The sequence below is a fragment of the Protomyctophum parallelum genome (assembly GCF_964188405.1).
Source record: "Protomyctophum parallelum genome assembly, chromosome: 11".
NCBI classification, from domain to species: Eukaryota; Metazoa; Chordata; class Actinopteri; order Myctophiformes; family Myctophidae; genus Protomyctophum; species Protomyctophum parallelum.
This window is the reverse complement of record NC_139707.1, coordinates 23,575,980-23,599,939: the sequence shown is the minus strand read 5'-3', so window position 1 is coordinate 23,599,939 and position 23,960 is coordinate 23,575,980. Positions and strand designations below refer to the sequence as shown.

General features: G+C 40.9%; 1 protein-coding gene across 3 annotated transcripts; it reads left to right on the top strand.

Annotated features, from left to right (window-relative positions):
• The first annotated feature begins 94 nt into the window (after positions 1-94).
• Positions 95-22,514, top strand: dnajb2 (DnaJ heat shock protein family (Hsp40) member B2). Of its 3 annotated transcripts, none has more exons than XM_083776301.1 (11): positions 95-204; positions 4,315-4,404; positions 5,338-5,447; positions 8,906-8,959; positions 9,115-9,240; positions 9,464-9,568; positions 9,826-9,955; positions 11,700-11,770; positions 12,695-12,997; positions 18,883-18,956; positions 22,243-22,514. In XM_083776301.1, the coding sequence occupies exons 2-10, from the start codon at positions 4,340-4,342 to the stop codon at positions 18,909-18,911; spliced, it is 993 nt and encodes a 330-aa protein (XP_083632427.1). In that variant the 5' UTR covers positions 95-204; positions 4,315-4,339; the 3' UTR covers positions 18,912-18,956; positions 22,243-22,514. The 3 variants fall into 3 exon arrangements, with proteins under 3 accessions (XP_083632427.1, XP_083632426.1, XP_083632425.1); XM_083776300.1 differs by lacking the exon at positions 95-204 and adding an exon at positions 1,208-1,693; XM_083776299.1 differs by lacking the exon at positions 95-204 and adding an exon at positions 1,208-1,707.
• Positions 22,515-23,960: the final 1,446 nt, after the last annotated feature.

Genomic DNA, 23,960 nt, shown 5'->3' with positions numbered 1-23,960 from the left:
GTGGGGTTATCACAGGGTTATATCACACCATTAACTTGAATTTATTCTGGAAACATTTAGTTCACCGACCAGTCAGTCACCACCATTTTGTGACGTTATTATATTTAGCTCCCTTTTACTTGCAGTAGGCCTAGCAACAGCGAGACTACGTAGGCTCCAACAGGTGCAAAACTGAATAATAAAAGAATCCGGAAGACTTAAGAGGTAAGTTTCAGGGGAAATAAGGATATAGACTAGAGCCACCCTCTTGGTTACCTAAATAGAGCAAGTATTTCATTTACTTTAAATTTAAGCTTGTCAACCCAAACGGCTTAAAGTAAGAGGGTATACCAGGCTCATCATAATCATTATAATAGTCTACAACACGTACGTTACAAGTGCATCAAGAAAACGATATGTACCATTCTGATAAATTGGAAATGGTGGACCGGCTGGACCCTGTTGTAGCTCTAATAGGCTCTATGGTTGTAAACAAGTGCTTTATTTTGGTTTCATCCACAAAGCAGTTTTTGTATTGATTTGTGCTTTTGTTTAAAATGTAACCAACAGGCATAGGCCTACTGTGATAATACAAATTTCAATCAATCAAAAGCTATTCTGACTATTTTGACAATGACTATGACTATACTTTGACAATGATTCACGTAAATTAACACAGAAATGCAATTAATTAAGTGCTCATTTAATTGGGATTTGGGGTAGTTTAATATTTGTGGCATAATATTTAGGGTCATGCATGCTACAGTACGTCCCAGACTCCGAACTGAATTAAGTGGCCTTACCTACCACACGCCAATAAAGCACGTGACCCAGACACGGCCTGCTACAGAATATATATATTTTAAAATAATATACATTTTATTTGAACGCGCTTTAATATTGTTATTATTATTATTATTATTATTATTAGTAGTAGTAGTAGTACTAGTAGTAGTAGTAGTATTATTATTATTATTAGTAGTAGTAGCCTAGTAGTATTATTTTTATTTACAATTTTCAACGGGCTAGCATAAAAACATCTCAAACTGTCCCATCCCCATACAAAGCCTACAGTTAAGTATAGATATCACAGCCTGTTGCTTTGTTGTTGCTCTGCAGCAGCGTGTCGCACGACGCACACTGTCGCTTTGCCAAAAAAGAACAGATGATCTTCTACAACAGCGGCACCGTCCTACAGGACGGAGTCACACCTCACACCACACAGCACTGACAGCAGCACAACCAGGGTGGGTCGGGTGACGGTGGTGACGCTCCCAAAACACTCATGTTCTGGATGTTTCTATTTTTTCTTAACCCTCGCCGCCGCGCGTTCTCAGCTGATTATGACGTAACGCGTGAGGCTTAGCCCACGAGAAGAGAGAGGGACGGGGAGCCATAGCCAGGGTAGAGAGGAGAGGGCTTGTCAAGTTATGGTCGTATATATTGGACATTGTAACGGTAATTAGCCTGCTGTAACAGTAGTACCGCTAGCAGTAGTAGTGGTACTATAGTACCATTTTGTCACGAGCGGGGGATCGCAGGGGGGCTTGTCTGTGTACAGTCTGTCTGCTGCGCGACTGTCACGAACAGAGAAACGCTTTCCCGAGGAGGAGGCACTGCTTCTACGATCAGCTCTCCTTCTGAACCCACCCACATACCGGCCTACCTACCACCGCACACCGCCTGAGCTACTCTTCACGGGTCCATCCAGAAGGTAGCCTACTGACGGTAGGCCTATGTCCAAACAGCTTTGTTGAAATGAGGTTAAGGATAGCCTAACATAACTCTGAGAGTGTACCCATTTCATCTGTAGGCCTACACTCTGCTCTCAGTCAGAGTTGCAGTCCTGTAAGGGTCCATTTGGAACCCACTTATGGAACAGGGTCCCATGGGCCTGGACCACAGTTTGAGAACCATCATTTGGACTACTGGGTTACAGGGTTGAGAATTGTTTGTGGGCAATAGTATTGCAGCCCACAATAGCAAAGACTTTTGTTTTGTTAGGGGACCAGCATAACCATATTTGGTCACATTTTGTCACTCTGTCTCAAGTTCTGAATTTGATGTTGTTTTACTGTACTCCAATTAGAGAAACCAGACATGCTATAATAAACTGACATCCCAACACAAATGTGTGTGACTGTGTGTGTGTGTGTGTGTGTGTGTGTGTGTGTGTGTGTGTGTGTGTGTGTGTGTGTGTGTGTGTGTGTGTGTGTGTGTGTGTGTGTGTGTGTGTGTGTGTGTGTGTGTGTGTGTGTGTTTGTGTGTGTGTGTGTGTGTGTGTGTGTGGCTGTGCGTGTGTGGTTGCGGTGGTGGTGGTGGTCCTTCCTTGCAGCAGCTGTCAGATCAGATGCCATGACAGTCTGTTGAAGCTGTAAATAACATAAAGCCATGTGGTGTCCAGCCTCCGGTTCCTCACAGGGGAATACCGGGATAGACAGTTTACTTTAGGCTGGTTTGGAACTCTCCCTTGGCTCCTCCCTGTAGTGCACTTACGACAGTAGCATGGGGGTAACTGGCAACGGTAACAAGACTACTCGCCCCGTTTCTGTTTTCCTCCCAGAACTTTCCCCAGTGAGGGGTGGGAGAGGCTGGACAGCAGACAGCTGGACTTTGAATTTCTCTAACTATAAACTTTCATGACAGCAGAACAGCCTAAGTACAAATATAATTTATGAAAAGCTACTACAGTGAAGTCTGTTCACAGAAGTTGTAGGATATGTGGGGATTATCTGACGAGGTACCATTTGAGGGGGCAAAACCTTACATATACTAAATAATACTAAATTGTTTATAGGTTCAATATAAGTCAAATAATATAGCCTTTCCACAGGAGTATCTTTTTATATTTTTCCAAAAAGAATACAAACAGCCAATAGCATATTACAAAGTTATCCCCCTCACTGGGGAAAATTCCGGGAGGAAAAACGGGCAAGCACCGGGGCGAGTAGTCCAGTATTCCTGGCAACTGCTATGTAGCCATCTAAATGGAACTATTGGGCCATTGGTCAGTTGCTAATGGCAGAAGACTTTCTGAATGGTCATTAACATATTATTATTTTGTTATTATTTCTGTTAAAATGCCATGAATAGATTCAAGATTAAAATGTGGGACTATGCCTCTAACTTCTCAAATTCCCTTGAATGAAAACAAGCAAATATATAAATAAACATGTAATAGTGCAGTAACTGCATGAATACTAAAAAAGTCGCCCTTGTACATCCGGCAGAACTGCTCAGCATGGTATTCCTAAAGTAAAAGTAAATTATGCTTAAACGGCTAAACCTAACCTTATTCCTAAATTATCCTAACCTTAATCTCAGTAAAACGATGACAAAAACGAACTATATTCCTGTAGTAGTAGAACCCTAACCCTAAACTTATTTCTAACGTTATTCTCAGTAAAACAAAATAAAGAATACAAGAACCGCCGCACCGAGCGTTCGGCGTGAGGTCGGTGGAAAAAACAAGGGCGAGATGGATTATGTGGACGGTACTTGTTACCAACTGCGTTGGTAGTACAGTATAGATAACTGCAGGTAGATTGAGACAGCAAAAAATGAGCAAAGGAAACACATTATAAACGGTCATGTTAAAATAAAACAGAAAATGAAGAGACCAAAAGTACGGTATAGGCCAGGGGTCTGCAACAGGCGGCTCTAGAGCCGCATGCGGCTCTAGAGCACACCCCTAGTGGCTCCCTGTAGCATTAAAAGTAGCAATAAATTATTTTTCATTTATGGTTTCTGTAGGAGGCCAAACGTGACAAGCATTCTTAATATTTATTCTACACATTTTTACAAAATTGGAAAACTTAACTAAACTAAAATGTGCGTCATAGCATGCGACACACTCAGTGCCGTGCCAGCCAGGTGTCTATTATAAACAAACCGGTGGGTGTGTGAGGCTGCTGCCTGCTACGCTATGGCTTCTACAGGGAGAGAAATAAAGATAGCCGACGAAAAACAGAGGATTTAACAGTTCGTGGACAGAGGCTTTTGCCTTCACAGCCAATGCAGATTGACTGCCTGTATGTTTAATCTGCAGTGAGAAGCTATCAAACAACAAAAAAAGTAACGTTGAAAGACATTTCCAGGGAAAGCATGCTAAATTATGCTAGTTTCGTTGCAACCCGGGAGATAATAAAGCTTGGCAAGCTGCATTATAATGTGTAATTTTCTTTGCGGCTCCAGATAGATTTTGAATTTATTTTTGGTCGAAAATGGCTCTTTCAACATCTTGGGTTGCCGACCCCTGGTATAGGCAATGTGCTTTCCATTTAGAATGGAAATGAAGAGGTGTTTAACATTGCTGCTTTTTGTTGTTGCACCTAGGTGTGGCGAGGCCTGAGGAGGCGACATGGTCGATTACTATACCATCCTGGGAGTGTCCAAAACAGCCTCTCAGGATGACATCAAGAAAGCGTGAGTTACCGTATACTGTGGATCTAATAGAGTTGCAAAATAAGGAGAAAAGCACACACATCTGCAGTCTAAAAAGTGCCAGGTGCAGGGCAGAAGTCAAAATCTAATACAACTAGAATTGCACTCTGTCGAGTGCCTACTTGCTTGTTGCACCCAAGTAGGCCTAATAGTGCGCAAGCAGAGCATGCAAGTACTGGTATAACTGGCTCTCAATGTTGACGTAATAAAGATATTATGTTTCAGTGTCGGGTGGATTAAAGGAAATTCCTCTATGTATATATGTATATGTAATTTGTAAGTTGATTAGCGGTATACTGTGGTTACTTGGGTCGTTGTCCCGTAGCAGCATATGACGTGATGAAGATATGTACCAATGCCAGGGTATAACTGGTATAACTGGCTCCCAATGGTGACGTAATACAGATATGTTTCAGTGTCGGTATGTATATGTAATTTGTAAATTGATTAGCGGTATACTGTGGTTAATTCGGTCGTTTGATGCGTATGTCCCGTAGCAACAAGAGTAGATTAGGCTCGAAACGTCACATCTGTATGGTGGAGAAGACATTTTAAAAAATTGGATTTGTGCAGACTCTATTTTCATTAGATCTAATTAAGTTGCCCAGTGATTCTTAATTCCAATCCTGGAGGCCAAGTCTAGTTAGTAGGCTATTAGTAAATAGCACTGGTGTACTGGTGAGTAGATTGATGGATAGAATGGGAACGAAAACAGCCTTAAGTATTTGATCAGATCGTGGACCATAAAATCACACTGTATGTCACTTTAGAATAACTAAAATGATGTGGTATTTTGTCAAGAAACGCAACACAATTCATACCGATTATACCGGTACTCAATATAGTATAACATCAAAATAATATATGTCAATATGTCAATTTTTAAACAATGTGATGCATGCATGTTTGTTTCAGGTACAGGAAGCAGGCGCTGAAATGGCATCCAGACAAAAACCCGGACAACAAGGATGAAGCAGAGAAGAAATTTAAAGAACTGTCCGAGGCCTATGAAGTTTTGTCTGATAGTAAGTCACAACACTGCGTGTGCTTAAACACTTCAATGCTTCATTGACAAGGGTCCCCCAGGGATCTACTTGGTCCCCTCCTTTTCCCCCAACAAAGTTTTGCAGAACGTTTTCTTATTATGACATGTTAATAATAGGGATGCTAAGTTCCAGTGGATAAAGCTATACACGAGAGTGAGTGAAAATAACATCAGGGCTTTACAACATTTGATTCTTAACATGCAACATTCAAGCTTGTAGATTTGCTATATTATTCACTATAAGGGGCAATTGACATGGCCAAAATAGAGATGCCAGGTTGAAAGTGTTTACATTGACATTGGCAACAACCCCCTATTTTCTTCAGTGGGCTAAAGTGAAAGCATAATTATTTTCAACATTAGCTCTATATAGTATATATGTGTTCGTAGCTGTTAACATGCCATTCACACCGAGCTGAGTGTCTCTGAAACGCCAGTTGTCGGTGACGACACTGAATTTAAAAACTACAACCCCTACTTCCTGGTTTGACCATGACATATAGTGTTTACAGCAAAAATAGCAATCTTAACTTCAGAAAATATGAATCAAATTGATGTAATAATGGGGGCTTTAGACCGGAAAACATATAGAGGAACACAGATAATGTTCAAAATTGAGAGGAAGGGGAATTTTCTCTGTTAACATGGATTGTATAGTAATATTGGTGGTGCTATAGACTCTCGAAATGAGCGTGAGATACACTGCACTTGGTTCTGGTTCATAAAAGAAATGTGACCCTACCTGGCCTCCATTCATAAAATATGTGGAGAATCTGATGTTTACATAGCTGGTGGTCATGCATGTTTCAAGCTAGTGGCCACAATGGGATAACTGGAACATGCCATTGTTCTGTTGTCTCATTATTTTCATTGTTTTGTAGCAAAATGTTTTGACTTTGAGCTTTTTTGTACTATACGGTATGTGTATGCCTTGGTCATGTGGGTTAGTAATAGTGACTGCGGATGCTGCAATGTGCATCTCCATGTCGTACAATAGTGTCACACAAAAGTAGCGAAAATAGCAGATCTATTAGCTCACACGTAGCATCGTGATGCATTGTGAACTGAGCTCACAGATCTGCAATTTTGGAAAGACATTTAAAATCTCTGAAAAAAGTTTCGAAAAATGTCCCTATAATAACATTCCCAAAGGGGCAGAAGGTTGAAAGGTTTAAAAAACAAATGAAATCATCTCCCTCCTATCACCAGTGACGGATCAACCCCTCTCAAGGCCCTGGCGCTTCACCAAATCAAAAGGCCCTACAGATTCAGCCAATTAATTAATTAACATGCATGCGTTTAGCGCATATCCACTACTGCCTGCGCTGCCCGCTGACACACAAGACACAGCAGGCACTGCCGTACTGGGCACAGCCTTTCCAACTTCAGTCTCTGCTAAACTATTATGTAAGGACTAGGAGATTACTATATGGTTATTAATACAGTTATTAACAAGAAACATGCATGGCAATGATGAGATGGGGAAAAAACGATGCCGTTTCATGTATTTTCTTATAGCCTACTGTATTCAACAGCCAAACAGCTGATTGATACAACCCGAAAACTGCTACAGAAACTCAGACGAGAAGACCAAAAACACTAGCGGGGGTTCCTGTGTTGCGTTATATTTTTCGAAAGAAGCATTAACAGCTGTACCTATAGTCTCGTACCAGGCCCTGCAAGCTTCGGGCCCTGGCGCTTAAGCTCCACCTAGTTCCATTGTTAATCCGGCTCTGCCTATCACTATATTATATTCTATACCAGAGGTTTTGGCTCAGGTCACCCCTGTAAATAACATTTTCATCCACGGCGGAATTCAAGGAACTTGAAGTACATACAGTACACTAGGAGTTAAATCATGGATAAACGAGGAAAACACTACTGACGTAAAGTGACGAACAAGAAAGGGAACTGAACAAACAGGGGAGTATAAATAGACACAGACTAACTAGGCACAGGTGCAACAAAACTCAAAATCAAGACAGGGATTAGCTGGGGGAATAAGAGGACACAGGTGGAAAACAAAGACTAATCACAATGCAGGTTAGACAAGGCAGGTACAGAACTACAGGGGCAGACAGGAAGGCACAAAACAATACTTCAAAAGAAAAGGTACACAAGTTAAAGGTGAAACTCAAACTGGAACTAAGGTCACATTCTCACCAGAGAGCTTTGCTGCGATTAAAACGAATCCTGCTGCACATTTTCAGAAAGTGCGCTTCGTTTGGCAGGTGTGAAGGCTCATTCGAATCCTAATGCGCAGCAAAGAACCGCATTTTACTCCGCCCAAAAACGGGGGTTTCGCTTCGCTTCCAATCGCACTTGACTACGATTCGGTGCAGGTGTGAATGCAATCCGCAGTAAATAAAGGAAATGAAGCAAACAATGTGGCGGGTGAGGAGCTGAACACAGTTGGAGACGGAGAAGGCATATTTTACGCAGCGCAAAGATGTCCCGTTACTGTGGATAGACGTGGTCGAATGAGGAGACTGAAGCCCTGATCGAAATGATCGGACGTGTACATTAATCAATTTCTTAAGAAAACACATAAAAACACTGCAGTGTAGCCTATTATAGCCTACAGAATATTCTGTCTGTCTGTCTGTCTGTGCGTAAACATGGAGTGCTGTCACTGTGTGGGGACTGGGGAGTTATATCAGTGCCCAAAAGAACAGTGTGTGGCGGCTGCGTGCGTAGAGAGAGAGAGAGAGGGTGGGGGGGGGTCCCAGACGGCACCACACATGCACGTTATGAGTGTAATTTTATCACCATAGATTTCACTGTGTAGGCTAGTTTATGAATGGAACACATTGATAAAAGTTCCCCCTGCTGTGTTTCCAATTGCTGCGAATGACAGTGTGAAGGCAAACCGCAGCCAATTAAATATGCAAGAATCGCAATTTCCCCGCCCATACGCATTCGGGTCTACCGAAGTATTAGGTGAGAATGTGACCTAAGACACAGGGAAACACAATACTTCAAAAATCACAGGAACAAGAGGTAAAACAATAACAAAAACCAAGAACAGGGTACACAAGAAAACATAACACGTCACGGGCCGTGACAGAGGATCTAAGTGGTTAAACTGAAGTGATAATAACATATTCCAAATATAAGTATTCTTTGGCACCCCCGTACTTGCGTCAGGGCACCCTAGGGTGGCACGGCACCCACTTTGAAAAACACTGTCCTACTATATGAGTCATGAGTTTCATTCTGTGTTGTGATCTCAGGTCTAGCTCTCACAGGAGCACTGTATATGAGTCATTGATTTAAATATTTCAACATACTGTATATTTAATAATATTTCCATTTTGTGTGTTTGTGTGGACCTTTGCGTGCGTGCGTGCGTGCGTGATGTGTAGATATACAATATTATGTGTGATCACTGTGTTTTTAAGTGCCATGACTGAGTCATACTATGTTACCATCCTATAGAGAGTAAGCGGGAGGAATACGACCACTATGGCAGTGACCGAATGAGACACAGAGGTAAAAAAAGGAACAAATGTTCACATTCAACAACGCACAGTTGAACATGCTGTACCATAGCATGCATGATATGGAAGTAATCCGTCTTTTCATCTTCTCTTCTCCATCTCTTTGAACTCCTTTGTCTTCCTTTTCCCCAAACCACATCCACATAGGCTCATCTAGGTCCTCTCCTACAGATTTCCCATCAGATTTCCCAGGGTTCACCTTCACATTCCGCAGTCCAGACGAGGTGTTCAGAGAGTTTTTCGGTGACCAGGATCCATTCAACAACTTCTTTGGTAAGTAATTATTGTATTGTGTTGTGTTGTGTTGTGTTGTGTTGTGTTGTGTGTAAAGATTCTACTGTATTGCAGCACAAACACACTAGTGTTTGTATATAGTCAGTCAGAAAGCAAAGAAAAGGAAGAGGGCTAAAGATACCAGTTATCTCTTTGCTTTATTTTACACTTGCTTCTAGTCAAGGCTTTCATTTCAATCAGCCATTTTCCATCTATCCTTCAGATGACTTTTCATCCTTCGGAGGCATCCATGGGCATGGTTTCCATGGAAACGCAGGCCCCTCTCGTCTTGGCCCCAGTCGATTCTTCTCCTTCCCCTCAGCAGGAGGTAAACAGAGTTTTCCCACTAAATGCCTGGTGCATTTATATAGCACCGTCTTGCTCAAGGACACTTCGACACTAACTCTGGGGGAGGCCGGAATAGGCCACTCTACCTCTGAGCCACTGCCGCCATTACTCTGTTGCTGTCTTGTTAGTTAATAGTTGTGTAATGACTCACTCAATGCTAGCCTAGACAGTAGACACAAACATGATGAAACTATAACCCAGCGGTACATCTATCAACGCTCCTCGTCTCTCCCCCAGTGGACTTCACCTCCTTCTCTTCCTTGGGGGGCATGGATGGGATGGACAGCATGGGAGGTGGGATGGGAAACTTCAAATCCGTTTCCACTTCCACTCGCATCATCAATGGCAAACGCACCACCACCAAAAAGTACAGTATGCATTTTCGTCCTTTGCCAAATCAGCTGACCTGGGCCAAGTTGCATATCTATTGCTATTATTCTCTCTCTCTCTCTCTCTCTCTCTCTCTCTCTCTCTCTCTTTACTTTAGCACCAACATCATTAGGTTGATGTTGGTGCTAAAATAATAGATTAGCATACAGTATAAAGGATATTTGCTCAGCGTGGTTATATAGGTATCATAAATAGAGCGGGCTAGTGAAACCAAGTTCACTGAAGGTTTTACTGTAACTGTACTTTCCTGTGAGTCATTTTGAGATCCAATTAGAATCAATTAATTATGGGGGCATGGTGGCACAGTCGGTAGCACTGTCACCTCACAGCTAGAAGTTTCCGGGTTCGATGCTTTTGCTCGAATTGGTTGCAAAAAAATAATAATCAATTAATTATCCAGACAAAAAACATTTAATCAAATTAAATCAACAAAATGTCACACACAAGTAGTTATGACACATCTGGTACATGACTACATGTGTGACATAATAAATAAATAATCCAACAAAACTACTACTATGTCATGCCTGAATGTGCTTCAAACAATGAAATCTGTGTGTCTGTGATAAGACTGCAACTGGATGTTTGAGTAATTTTGTCCTTGCCAAGTGTGACTTGTTGCAGTTCGTACACGTGTATCAACTGTAAGTGTAAATCATGGTGTAGTGCTCACATGCAACCCAGTGACACACACTATGGAAAAGACAGTTCACTGTCCTGTGAAGTAGAGCCTGACCGATGCCCAAATCTTTAGAGTCCTAGCCCAGCAATTACCCATGTTTTAACCGTTATAATGTAAAAAAAAAAGGGGGCAAATAACGTTTTAATAGACAAAAGCACTATTCTAAAATAGCATCCGGCTTCAAGTGATCACTTTGTGAGCATGTAGACCTGATACTTTTGGATGTTTTTGAAAACGTAATGCCTAAAATAACGACGCCATGTTGCATACGTTTTGATACAGATAAAAAAGTCTGCCAGACCAATTTATCTTCTTGTCTTGCTCTACTATGAGTGTCCTCACCATCGACTGATGTTGGGTGCTGGGAAGATGCTGGGTTTGTTACTTACTGGTTGGGTAGTTTGTCCTCACAAAGGTTCTTAACAGGAATTAATCCATGTCTGGCGAATGCACTGTAATTCACTGACTTTAACTTTAATTTACAGTGGAGTCCCAAATAACATATTCAACATTTAACAAGTACAAAATCAAAGTGTACTTAAAGTACCAAAGGTTTTCAAATGTATACAAATCTTGTGAGCTTGTAGATCCGCTATTTTCAAATAGTCTACTATACTGAGGAAGTGGTTAATGCATGTTTTTTTTATAATAATCTCCAAAGTAACTATAGTAACTAAAGTTTGCAAATAAATGTAGTGGCGTATAAGTACAATATCTTCTTCTGAGATGTAGTTAACACACATTAACAACTTCAGCCCTATACACAATTTGGCCATTTTAATATAGCAAAATCACCACGGTGCGATGCATTCCGAGCTTGTAGATCTGCTATTTTCAAAGTATTTTTATATATAAAATATATTTAGAAGATTTTCTTCTCTTTCTCTCTCCCCCCCCTCCCCCCCCCCCTCTCTCTCTAATTCACTGACGTGTGTGTGTGTGTGTGTGTGTGTGTGTGTGTGTGTGTGTGTGTGTGTGTGTGTGTGTGTGTGTGTTTGTGCGTGCGTGCGTTCAACTGCGTGTGTGTGTGGTCTTGCAGGATCAAGGAGAATGGGCAAGAGAGAACAGAGATTGAGGAGGACGGGGTGCTGAAAACAGTCCTTATCAATGGTAAACACACCCATAGTGAAGATCCTCTACTACCAAATTAGCTTTAGGAACCTTTACTTAACTTCTAATACTAATCTAACTTATTTAAAAGGATTCCTGGCCAATAAGCCTTATGCCTTAATAATGCCATAATTTCCCTCTATCATCATTACTAAATTCACAGATCGCTGTCTTGTCTGTCCTATTCCGGGTCACCAGTGAAATGCATGTTGGGACGGCTTCCGGGTCACCAGTGAAATGCATGTTGGGACGGACACAGATTAATACTGGGACACACTTTTCCTCGTAACAGAACCACACGGGGAAATGTTAACGTGAACACACACGCTGTTTCGACACCACACTGAACATCATTTGCTGTTCATATATTCAGAACGGGTAGTAACTAAAATAGACCTTCAATATTTTATTTATTTTTAGAAACAGTTCATCTTTTACTCAAGCGGGACAATGCCCGTCGCAAGTTAATGATGACGTCATTTTTCCATGTGGTCCAGGTCTATGGAATGTTTGAAATGCATGTGCAAATAAAACTAGTTGAATAGAGCATTTTTTATGTATTAAGGCATAATAAAGTTTATTAGCCATGGATCCTTTAAAGAAATGAATCATCGCTGCCACACTGATCTGTTTTTTTTTTTTTTTTTTTGACTCCAAGGAACAGCAATTTCCGTGTTCACCTATGTGTGGTTAACCTATGTGACGTTAATGAGCACCAGTATGAGTACCAGTAGGGGCGCTGTTGTGCCCTGCAGAAACAGAGAGAGAGAGACAGTGCTGCACTGTTGCCTGCTAATGAGAGAGCGAGAGAGAGAGGAGGGGGGGTTCACACGGGTGTGTTTTTCTTTTTCAAAGTTGAAAGTGGTTAGACGTGTGCCTGTTTTAGTGTATTGTTTGCATGCTCATGAATACATCTGCCCGCAGGCGTGGAGGACGAGATGGCCCTCGCACTGGAGCTGAGCCGACGAGAGCAACATCCCTCTCCCCGCCAGTCGTCCCACAAGCCACGCCTTCAACCCACCAGACGCCCCGCAGAGCCCGAGAAGCCTCGCCCCAATCTGCACTCTACGGCCGCGCAGCGCTCGTTTAGCTCCGCCCCGTACTTCCACTACGGGGCCAGCGAGGACGAAGCCGACGAAGACCTCCAGATGGCGCTGGCGTGCAGCCTGTCGGAACTGGAGGCCCAGCAGAGAGCTGCTGGCGCCGCGACCACTAACTTCATCTCAGGTGCTGGGGGCGGGGTTAATGTCACTATTAATGTGATGAGGGAGGAGCATAGGGATGGCGGGGTTACTAAGAGTGTTAAACACTTCAGCACAGTCGATGGCAAACTGGTTGAAAAAGAAGGGAGGGGTGGCGAGGACGAGATGATTGAAAATGAGGATGGAAATATAGGCGGGGGTAATGGAGCTAGGGGGAGGGACGGGGAGACGGGTTCAGGTCAACCAAGGGGACCGGGTGTTTTATCTGGGGAGCAGCCAGGCAGCAGCCCCCCTGTTCCAGAGACCCCCAAAGCTGCTAATTCAGCAAACCACCACAGTGAGGATGGGGAGCCTGCTATAAGGAACAATGACAATATTGTGAAGAAGAAAAAGAAGTGTGGATGTATTGTGTGCTGATGGAATGTGTGCTGATGGAATGTGTGTGTGTGTGTGTGTGTGTGTGTGTGTGTGTGTGTGTGTGTGTGTGTGTGTGTGTGTGTGCGTGCGTGCGTGCGTGCGTGCGTGCGTGCGACATGTGGGTGCGCGTGCATCTTGCTGTGCTGTGCTGTTTTATACTACATTTTGTGTTCCGGGCAGTGCCTTCATTGATCAATCGCAATGCTTTCAAAATGTTTAAAGGAGAATGAGTGCAGATAGATAATTGAGATAGGGAATTCATTAAAATTTAGCTTTGATCATGTTACAGTGCCAAATCTAAATATTCCCACATACGCCTAAATTCCCAAACGCTAAGCTAAACATTATCTATGAATGCATGTTTTAAACAAGAAAGGTTCAAGAAAAGAAAGGATTCAATAATTGGCTTAAATACGCAAATCCTTTTCTATACATTGTGTTGTGCTAGTGACATCACCATAGCCAAAGCCAAATAACAGACCCAGCATAATTTCCAGCAATGAATGTAGGAAGAGCTGTCCACATCAAATAACTTTATTGCCATTGTCAACTAGTACTGTACACATTACACAACTTATTTTGTTGAGAGGTCTTGGTTCTGGACTAAAAATAACCTTTTGCTCTAAACCATTGTGTGCTTACTGCTACAGAAAGTAAGACGCACACAGGCTGAACAGGTCCCAAGGTGCAATGTGTTATAGTGGAACTTTGTCAGGCTCCCTGGCTAGAGTACCCAAATTACAAGTTATAAGTGAAGTCTATTTTGATAAAATGGTTTTGGTGTCCTATAACAACCATTTCCAAAGATTGAAACATAATTAAGTCAGCCCTAGTTTTGGATCCAAACATTAATGTTAGTGATCCTTAAATGCAGGGTAAGACTAAACTAAATATTGGAGTTTCTGCACTTAAATATGTTGAAGTTAGTTCCCCTGTGTGCCATTTCTTGCCTCGATTTTTAATCAAATGGAGACTGAGACGTTTTGTTGGGTAGAATGGTTAATTGTCCAGTCAAAGCAAAGCAATAGGTTGCAATACTTTCTTTCCTAACCAGAGCATTATGATCTAATGCGTGACAAAGCACAAAATCATCAAAAATATTTTGTTAGTGCCTTTGTGTGTGTTTGCTGTAGTTTACTTATTTAATGTGCCATTCTATATGTGCCAAGTAAGTCATAAAAGGAAAGAAATGGGTGTCTGTCTGGTGGCTTAACCAGATGTGTGCACCTACGACATGCTCCTTGTGAGTTACAGGGGATCTGGATTTGAATCCGAATCCTGTCTCTCCCCTCTCTTTGCCTTGGCTTCGTCTCTATAGTATACACTATCCTGTACATTAAACTTGGAAATTACCAAATGGCGACAGCTTACCGGCCTCTTTTAGGAGGCGCTGGTCAGAGCTATTTTTCGGACCGAGCAGAGCACTTTTAAAAGTTAACCTTTTACCTAATAATAACAGTCATGAAGTTGTATTTTCTTAAACGCAGACATACAAATGAATTTATCGCCGATTCACCAGTGTCAGCTGCACTGCTCAATGCAGAGAAATCCAGCAGTGCCCACTGAGAGAGGTGACAGCCAGCCGCAAGGACACTGAAAGCATTGTCTATAACTATAACGGATTTATACATTTTAGGCAGGAAATATGCCACACAGTGCTCAATCTCGATTTATTTCACATAATATCTACACATAATATATATCTAGAGAAGCATGTCTAACTTACGTAATCATCCATTATGCCAGCAGTGACAAATCCATTGTCCAATCAATTGCCAAATTGATTGGCAATCAACCATTCTCAGTGTCTTTTAATTCCATTGGCTATTATTGGTCTCACTTTTGACCATTTTGATGGAGCCATTTTATATGAATCACTTGACTCCTGATCTGGGACCTATTTTCTAATGTAATACTTGTTGTATGACAAATAGCTAAGATAGACATGTTGTGAGCTTGACAATCAGTTATTTTCGCTGTTTTGAAAATGTTTACATTTTTTAAATATTTTTAAAAAACAATATAGGCTATCATTTTTGCTATAATATATCCCAAAATGATCTATATCCCAAAATAGGGATGCCAGGTTGAAAGCGGTTAAGCATCAGTGGGGAAATTGCACAATATCCCCATGTCAGTATTTAGTAGGAATGCCAGGTGTTGACAGTGTGATGCTAGCTAACAGGGAATGGAGGTTGACTGAAAGAAACAGAAGCTGGCTTGTCGCTTGTGACAAAAATATCCTATAGGTTGAAACTTTAGACCATCTGATTGACCATCTCAATTCTAGAGAGATAAGCAAGTCATTTCCCATTCACAGTGATGGCTGCTTTCGGACAAATTACACTGTTAAATCTTTTAATGTTGTTATTAAGTTACAGGCAGTCAATTGAATTGCCTGGATCAGATTACCTGCAAGTGTGTGTGTTACTGGAACCATAGCTCATGTGTTTAGCATGTGTTAACCTTAATGTAAAAAAGGTGTTCATATTTGGGGTAATGCCCTTTCAGTTGTCTTAACAAGAGGCTCTCATAGCTTCTCCTAAATGTCTGTGTATGATTGTGAGGCAAAAACTAAGACTAGAATCTAAAAGTAATCCTAACTGCCCCTAGAGGCTGTGCTGCTCCTTTCACCCCACATGACTGGTTTGAACCAATCTCCCTGTGCTCGTCTCGTTAGTGGAGTTAAGAACAACAAGGGGGCATGGCGGCCAGCAAACGGGTGCATTGATAGCCTATTAAAGGCTTTACAGTAGAGAATCTAGAGATACATTTGGGCACAGTTCGGGCCAAACAGTGACACAAATCACATACCTTAACTAAAAATACAATAATTCAGCCTAAAATAGCTTTGCTCAAGTTTATCCACCACATTCAGCCACCATGTACCTTTGATGAATGATGTGAAGCCTTCAGAGCTAGTACAGGTAGCTAGTTAATCTGATTGGTGCGGGCTACTTAAACCTCTGGTTTACTGCTCATTGTTTTTGCTGCTGCTCTGCCATCTTGCTGCTCTGATCTGCTGCTACTGGTTGCGCTGAGCTCTAGAATGTTCTTTGTGCTCCTAACACAGCGTCCACCTGTGGGTTCTGTTTTTCTTTTTTATAAGATTCCCTTGCTATTCCATCCTGTGTAATATCTATTTGGCAGATAATTATATATATATATATATATATATATATATATATATATATATATATATATATATATATATATTTCTTACTGGGAATTTATGAATTCAGACAGTGCCTTGCGCGAATGCGCATCGATATTTATGCTTCATGATGTTTATGCTCTATAAATATATTTATTTCAATCCAAGAGCTGTCTGAACTGAAATAAGCGACAGAACGAGGTGGCAGGGAGAATTGTTGAAGAGTAGTCTTCCTCATACTGTAGTGAAGCAGCAAAGCAGTGACTCTCGCAATAACTCTTTAACCCTGTCAACTGCTGGAGAGACTGTCTGCTGTACTACAACACACACACACACACACACACACACACACACACACACACACACACACACACACACACACACAGTCACACACACACACACACACACACACACACACACACACACACACACACACACACACACACACACACACACACACAATGGAACACTAGCAACTGTCCTTCTGACTGAGTGTTTTCAATGGGACTACTAGATGATATAATGATTTCATTTGGAATGTATTTTACAAGGGAGGGTGAAGTGAATAGTGCCAATTGAAGCTCTGATGAGACTGGATTCAAAGATGCATGTTCAGTGTGGGGCTAAACCGCAATCAAAAGAGAAACTGAATTCACTCTCCTCGTAGCTATAGTGGAAAAGAGTGTTTTGTTTACTAATGTATGGCATAGAGCCTGATTCGTACTTGGTCGTGCAGCGATCTCACGCTCCGAGAATAACTGACCTACAAGCTTGCAGCGGTGGAAATTAACTAAGTACATTTACTTAAGTACTGGTCTTCAGTACAATTTTGAGGTATTTGTACTTTACTTGAGTCTTTCCAATTTCCAGTACTTTTACTTCTACTTCTAGTAAGATTTTGATTATTACGACAAAACAAAAACATACAGTAACCTGCACTTCAGACCTACAGGATACATTTCGGCTATTTGAAAACAGCTGATCTACAAGCGATGCGTCGCATCTGTTTTCAAAAGATGTTTATACATGTGAAAACTTGAAATGAGACATTCTGCATAATGAGTACTTTTACCTTTGGTACTTTTAAATACATTTTAATGCCACTATACTTTTGTACTTTTACTCAAGTACATTTTGAATTCTGGACATTTACTTGTAACAACGTGTTTCTATATTGCAGTATTAACACTTTTACTGAAGTAAAACATTAGAGTACTTTTTCCACCACTGTCTGCCACTCAGTGCGCAGCACCACGGCACGACGGAGCATACATTAGGCTCAAGGCTGAAATAACTACACGAGGAAAGGCTCATGTTATACAGTATGCATGCCCAAGTTCTATGTTTGTATTTATAGCCTACCTTATATTATCTATTAGCATGTTACCTATTATCTTTTTTTTATTTGATTTTTCTACTATAAAAAGACACAGACATTTCCCTTTACAATATTTTGTTCAGATATTGCTAAATGTATCATTTAAAATGGTTTCATTTATTTCATGTGCTTCATTGAGTTCCGAATGCATTTGTTGCTTTATTGCTTCCTGCATCGTTCTTGTCAGAAACCAAGTGCACGTAAAATTGCAACGTATTCAGATATTTCAAACCATTTTAAAACAATTTAACTCTAGTCTGCTTGTTAAAGTGGTTTTGTCATTTCTCCTCTTCAAAATGTCATCTGTGAATGTGGAGAGAGTGAGAAAGAGAGGGGTGTGTTATAATTGTACAATATCAGACTGGCGTGTTCTTGTTTTATTTTTCATTTATTTTCCTCTCACAAAATGGTAAAAAACAGAAATAAAAGTTCAGTTAAAAGTGTCAAACTTTTAAGTGTCAGCAATCCACATCAACTTTATTGTGTCTTTTAAAAAAAATTGTCTGGTGTTATAATAATTTAGCTTTAATGCCACAGTGTGTCACCTGTTGGTTGGACATCTACACGTATATACAATACTTACTGTATAATCGTAACAGGCTTTTTTCAGGCTCCCTGGGTGGGAAGTAGGCTAATAATTACAGAATAATCACCTACTAAGAGTCCAGTAGAATCTGATATTTGGTAATCGATGAGATGTTTTCTAAATTATATAAGCAACACAATACACAATAAAAAATAAAACTTATTTTTTCATTGGGTGATAGTCTTGGTTAGCCTCTGCACTCGTTATGTTCTAAGATTATAAATGTGACAAATTCCAACAGGTGACAAATGAATAGGTGACAGTATAGACACACATATAATACCATGCCTTTGCCATTTAAGTTAATTACTGATCTTTCTTCTAATGTTGTGTGTCTTTTTTTGTCTTTCTCACACTTCCTAATTCCTGTTTCAGACTCAGACTTCCAGGCCTTTACGGGCTAATCTGATTGGCTCATGCTGCTCTGTGCCCCACCCCCCAACCCTGAGGTAAAGACAGTCTGAAGCTGTAGCACCCACAGACATAGAAAGGTAGACAAATACTAGACACCTCTTTCGCTGCTGCAATTCATTGGATAAAACTGAGGTTATATGGCACATCCCCGGCATCCAGTCACATGACTCACGTCCTTTCCTTTCATTACTTTCCAATGGTCACCAACACGGAAGCTTGCCCTCACTTTTTCACATACATCCCAGAGCCAAAAGAGAAATCTACCTTTCTATGTCTATGGTAGCATCAATAAACTTCCATATTTTGTCATGTCTGAGTGTAATTCCTCCCCTTACCCTCTTCCCTTTAAGCCTAATACATTGTAAAACAGACAGCGTTGCTTGTTGAAAAGATATTTTTTGGCAAGCAACATTGTCCTATGCACAGACCCCTTGCACAAGATTGTAAACCACTGAGATTATAGAGAGTGTAATAGAATGGATGGTTTATATACTGTAAAAGCAGTAGTCTCACAAGCTGTTGCCTTTCTCATTTTTCAAAATGGTTCTATTATACAGTCTGGACTCCACGGAAGCTCTGAAAATGAACTGAGATAATTGTGTCGCCTCCTCCCCGCTTCAGTTTTGTCTTTACAGTGACCCAAATTTGTCCTAATATAAATCAAAATAAAGCCTATATAGCTTGCTGCTTATCAGAAATGGAAATTCTGATAGAAAATGTAAATATATTTTAAAACATATATGTTTGTGAACGGAAATGTCAAAACAGATGACAGCTTCCTTTCTTGGCTTTCGGGAGGTGTAGTTCCAGACCTACATGGGCATGCCCACTTCCAGCCCATGCCAGTTAGCCCTCATGTAGACCACGTAGGACCTACATTGGCTTGCCATTTCCAACCCATGCCCAGTTAACCCACGTGTAGACCATGTGGGACCCTCATAATTTGCCCAGTTCAAGCCCATTCTCACTTGGTACCCATGTATCCCGCATTGAAACCACATGGGCCCCAAGTGGGCGTGCTGGCTGGGATGGTGATACCCCACACCTCACCCCACATCACCTTAACCACTTTATTTCTTTATTATTATTATTTTTAGCATAAATATACTTTGAAAATAGCTGATCTACAAGCTGATCTACAAGCTGATAAAGCACTGATGAAGTGCTATTGACAAATTTGGGAATGTTTTGAAATGTTTCACCTATAATGTCATGGCCAAAATAGGGACACCAGGGTTAATGTGGGTAAAAGTACAGTTGTACGATTATGCAGCTTTTCACTAAATCACTAGCAGTTATAGACATATTTCAACCAATACTTATCTTGGGACTGTAAAGTCAAGATTTCTAAACATCTCCCAAACTTGGAAAAACAAGTCGGTTCCTGGCCCGAAGAAGTAGGCTTAATGAATAAATTAAAAATAATAATAAATAAATAAATCCCATACATCAACAACTGTATTTTTCCTTATGTGTATAGAAAAGGAAAAACACATTGTTGACAGGAGCACTTACTGTAGAAAGCAGATTGTGGATTAATTTATACATAAATGAACCCATGTTGGTTCATGCATCATCAATCATAACCAATACGTTTGTCCATTGATGCACTCTATTACAATTTACAATTTAGGCATTTAGCAGACGCTCTTGATCCAGAGCGATTTACATTTAAGCAAAAACAAAAGCATGGCATACATTTAAGCAAAAACAAAAAGCATGGTATACATCACACATATCAAAAGTAGTTATCATGAATCATGTATAAACTAAGAACGTAACAGTGGAGTATCTATGTCAACTATACATACTATACTATATTATATATTATACAATATACATGTTTACTATGCATGTATAGTATGATGCAAGAGCAAAATGGTCACCAGGTGAATCTGGCCAGTGCTTGTTAGTGTGGTTGCCCGAATGGGCAACCAGACTCTTGTAACTGTGACACTTTATTATTATTTTCTCACTGGAGTAGTCTTTATTTTGACGCTTTATACCTCCCACACTGTACGCTGTACGCACTTGAGCCATATGTCAAATTGACCGGAAAAATCGGGAATCGTGTGCTTGTATTTTGTTAAGAGAAATGTTGTATAGTTTAATTGATATGAATTTATTAGTGAATTAAATGTCCCCATTGACATGAATGGGAAAAGGCAAAAATTCACATAAAAGTATTTGTTCGTCGGAGACTGTAATCACTATAGTTACAAAACTTTTAGGGATATTTCAACATTATCACTAAAATTATTTAACCCTAAAATTTTATCGGTCGGCCTCATGGTGGCGCTATAACAGCCCACTTTACCTTTTGGCTTATAACTCTTGAACCGTAGGTCGTAAAATCAAAATGATTTTTTCCCTGGATTCCTTGGGTCATGACGCATCTCCCCATATAGGCCACGCCCATTTCCGCCATGATAGATTTTCCGCCATTTTGAATTTTGTCCAAAACACACTTTTTGCTTTTCCTCCTACAGATTTTGTCCAAATCTCACAGAAATCGGCACACGTGATCTCTGGACCCATCCAATTAAAACTGAGCCGCAGAATTTTGAAAGTGCGTATCGTTCGGCCGTAATCGTCTTCCGAAGTTAGTAGGAGGGGCCTATATCACAAAAAATGCCATAAATCACGAACGGAATGTCCAATCCATCCCACATTTCAATCACATGTCCGGGGTGGTTCAATCAACCAAGTTCTAAAAGCAATTCCATTTTCATCCATAGGGGGCGCCGCAAATGCGAGAAATGTAACCGTGTGTCGCAAAAACATGAATTTCGGGGGTTAAATCCCCTCCGAATTACTTACGCATGATCTAAGGCGTGACTTGAAATTGTAATTGGCTGGCAATACTAGTGGGAGGGGCATATGTAAGCCACTGCGGCAACCACACTCTGCAATTTTTTTAAATTGCGAATTTTCTAGTTTGTAGTGTACTCGTAGTATACAGGTGTTACTATGGTTGGTCCGACGTAATAACAGTCCGACATGCGTGGCTGGTTAAGACTCACCCGTGGCTCTGACATGCGTGGCTGGTTAAGACTCACCCGTGGCTCTGACATGCGTGGCTGGTTAAGACTCACCCGTGGCTCTGACATGCGTGGCTGGTTAAGAGTCAAGACTCACCTGTGGCTCTGACATGCGTGGCTGGTTAAGACTCACCTGTGGCTTCCGTGTACGGTTAGGTTAGGGTTTGGGGTAGGGTGTCATACTATTGCGTGTCGGAACTGTTAGGATGTCGGACCAACGATATGCACCCATTACTATGATGAAACGCTGACATTTAAATCTGTCCATCTTCTCCTACAGGTTAAAGGTCAAACTCCCATAAAGCACTTTTCTCTCTCTGCCCACCTGGCTTCTCTACCTGCTGAAAGACACTTTTTTTCCCTTCTTTTTCAAAGTTTTATTTGAAAATGCAAAGCAAATTGAATGACACATACCTGACGTGTGCTCTGTGTATGTGAAGTGGTGTGTATGTCCGAGATGATATAATGTAAAGAAAGACTGGAATCTTTGTATTTTGAATCTCGTAAAAACAGTTCAAATCATCTCTGCATTAAAAGGTGATGTTTAAACTACATTTCAACTATTGTGTTTTGGGGGAAACATTGCAGTTCACACAAACAACAGCACAATTTTACACAAGGTGAAGCCCAACACACACCGGGTGCGCAGCAACGCGGCACAGCGCGTTGCCGCACGGCAACTCCTGGAAAATAGAAATGGTTTCTATCGGAACGTCCGGACCCCGCCGGTGTGCGATAGGTTCATTGAAAATAACGGAGGCGGCTGTTTTGACGTGCGGCGTTCGCAGACGGTGTGTGAGGCCCTTGAAATATACTGAGCAGCATATAAAATCATAATGCTAATACACAGGGGCTACATATCTTAACTGGTTTAGCTGGTTTACTAATCGAAAACCACAACAACATAATATAGTATGTCGTCGAAAACCATGAAAAACGAAATAGGCCTACTATAGAATGTCGTTTTTCATGGTTTTCATCTTTTTTTTTTATGGTTGAAAACGATGAAAAAAGACAATGAGAGAAATTATGAAAAACGACATAAGCTATACTATAGACATTTTCATGGTTTCGACGATTTAAAAAAATGAGATACTATAGTATGCCGTTCACTGTAATTGTGAACACATAAGAAAACGGCATGCCTCAGAACAAACACATTGAGTTGGACCGCCTGGACCACCACGAGAGGAAAAGGAAGAAGGAGAGTCGTAAGGTTCATGAGCGCTCTCACAAAGGCTCCCACTGAAGGCCAAACTCTACCACAAACAGAGGCATTCTGAGAAGATCCAGATGAAGAAGACCATCAAAATGCATGAACAGAGAAAGATCAAGCAGAATATATTCATATCCATATCCTTAAGATTTGTACAGAAGAGTTTGTTAATATATCATTCATAGCCTGATTTACATCACATTTTATTCCTAAAAAAAATTCTTAGTCTTAATGTAAGTAATCAACTGAAGAAGTTTCATTGTGATAGCTAGTAATTTATTTTTTACCCTATACACCTGACATGTCTCACCTTATCATCTCTCGGTTCGTTTTCTGCGTTCGTTTTCTAAAATGACATATATTATCCCTTGCTTAATGTCATTTAATGCAATCATGCAATGTACACGTATGGGCTGTCAAGGCCATAAAGTAGTTTTTTTTCCACTCAGTACTAGGCGTTGTTGAAAAACTTGATGTCACGTGCATACCCTTACTGGACCGGAAGTTGACAGAATGCACTGGAATCTGGGAGCAGATTAGACAAGGCATGAACAAACAATTTTTAATGACTGTGAACTTTGTAAAAAGAATCGATTCAGACAAATGAAAGAAAACATATCACAGGTTAGTTTCGTATACCTTCCCAGCCAGCACGCCAACGTGGGTCCCATAGAGGTGGGCTACCTATGTGGGAGCCAGGTGGGATAACGATATGGGACCCATATAGAAATGTCAGCGGGCACCAGATGGTTCTCACCTGGGTTGCCCATGTGGGTTTTAAG

Bases quoted from the DNA above. Each gene is read 5' to 3' on its own strand.
- dnajb2 (XM_083776301.1), top strand. From the start codon at position 4,340: ATGGTCGATTACTATACCATCCTGGGAGTGTCCAAAACAGCCTCTCAG. The intron at 9,569-9,825 runs GTAAACAGAGTT...TCTCTCCCCCAG, and splicing joins CTCCTTCCCCTCAGCAGGAG to TGGACTTCACCTCCTTCTCT. The intron at 12,998-18,882 runs GTGCTGGGGGCG...TTCCTGTTTCAG, and splicing joins GACCACTAACTTCATCTCAG to ACTCAGACTTCCAGGCCTTT.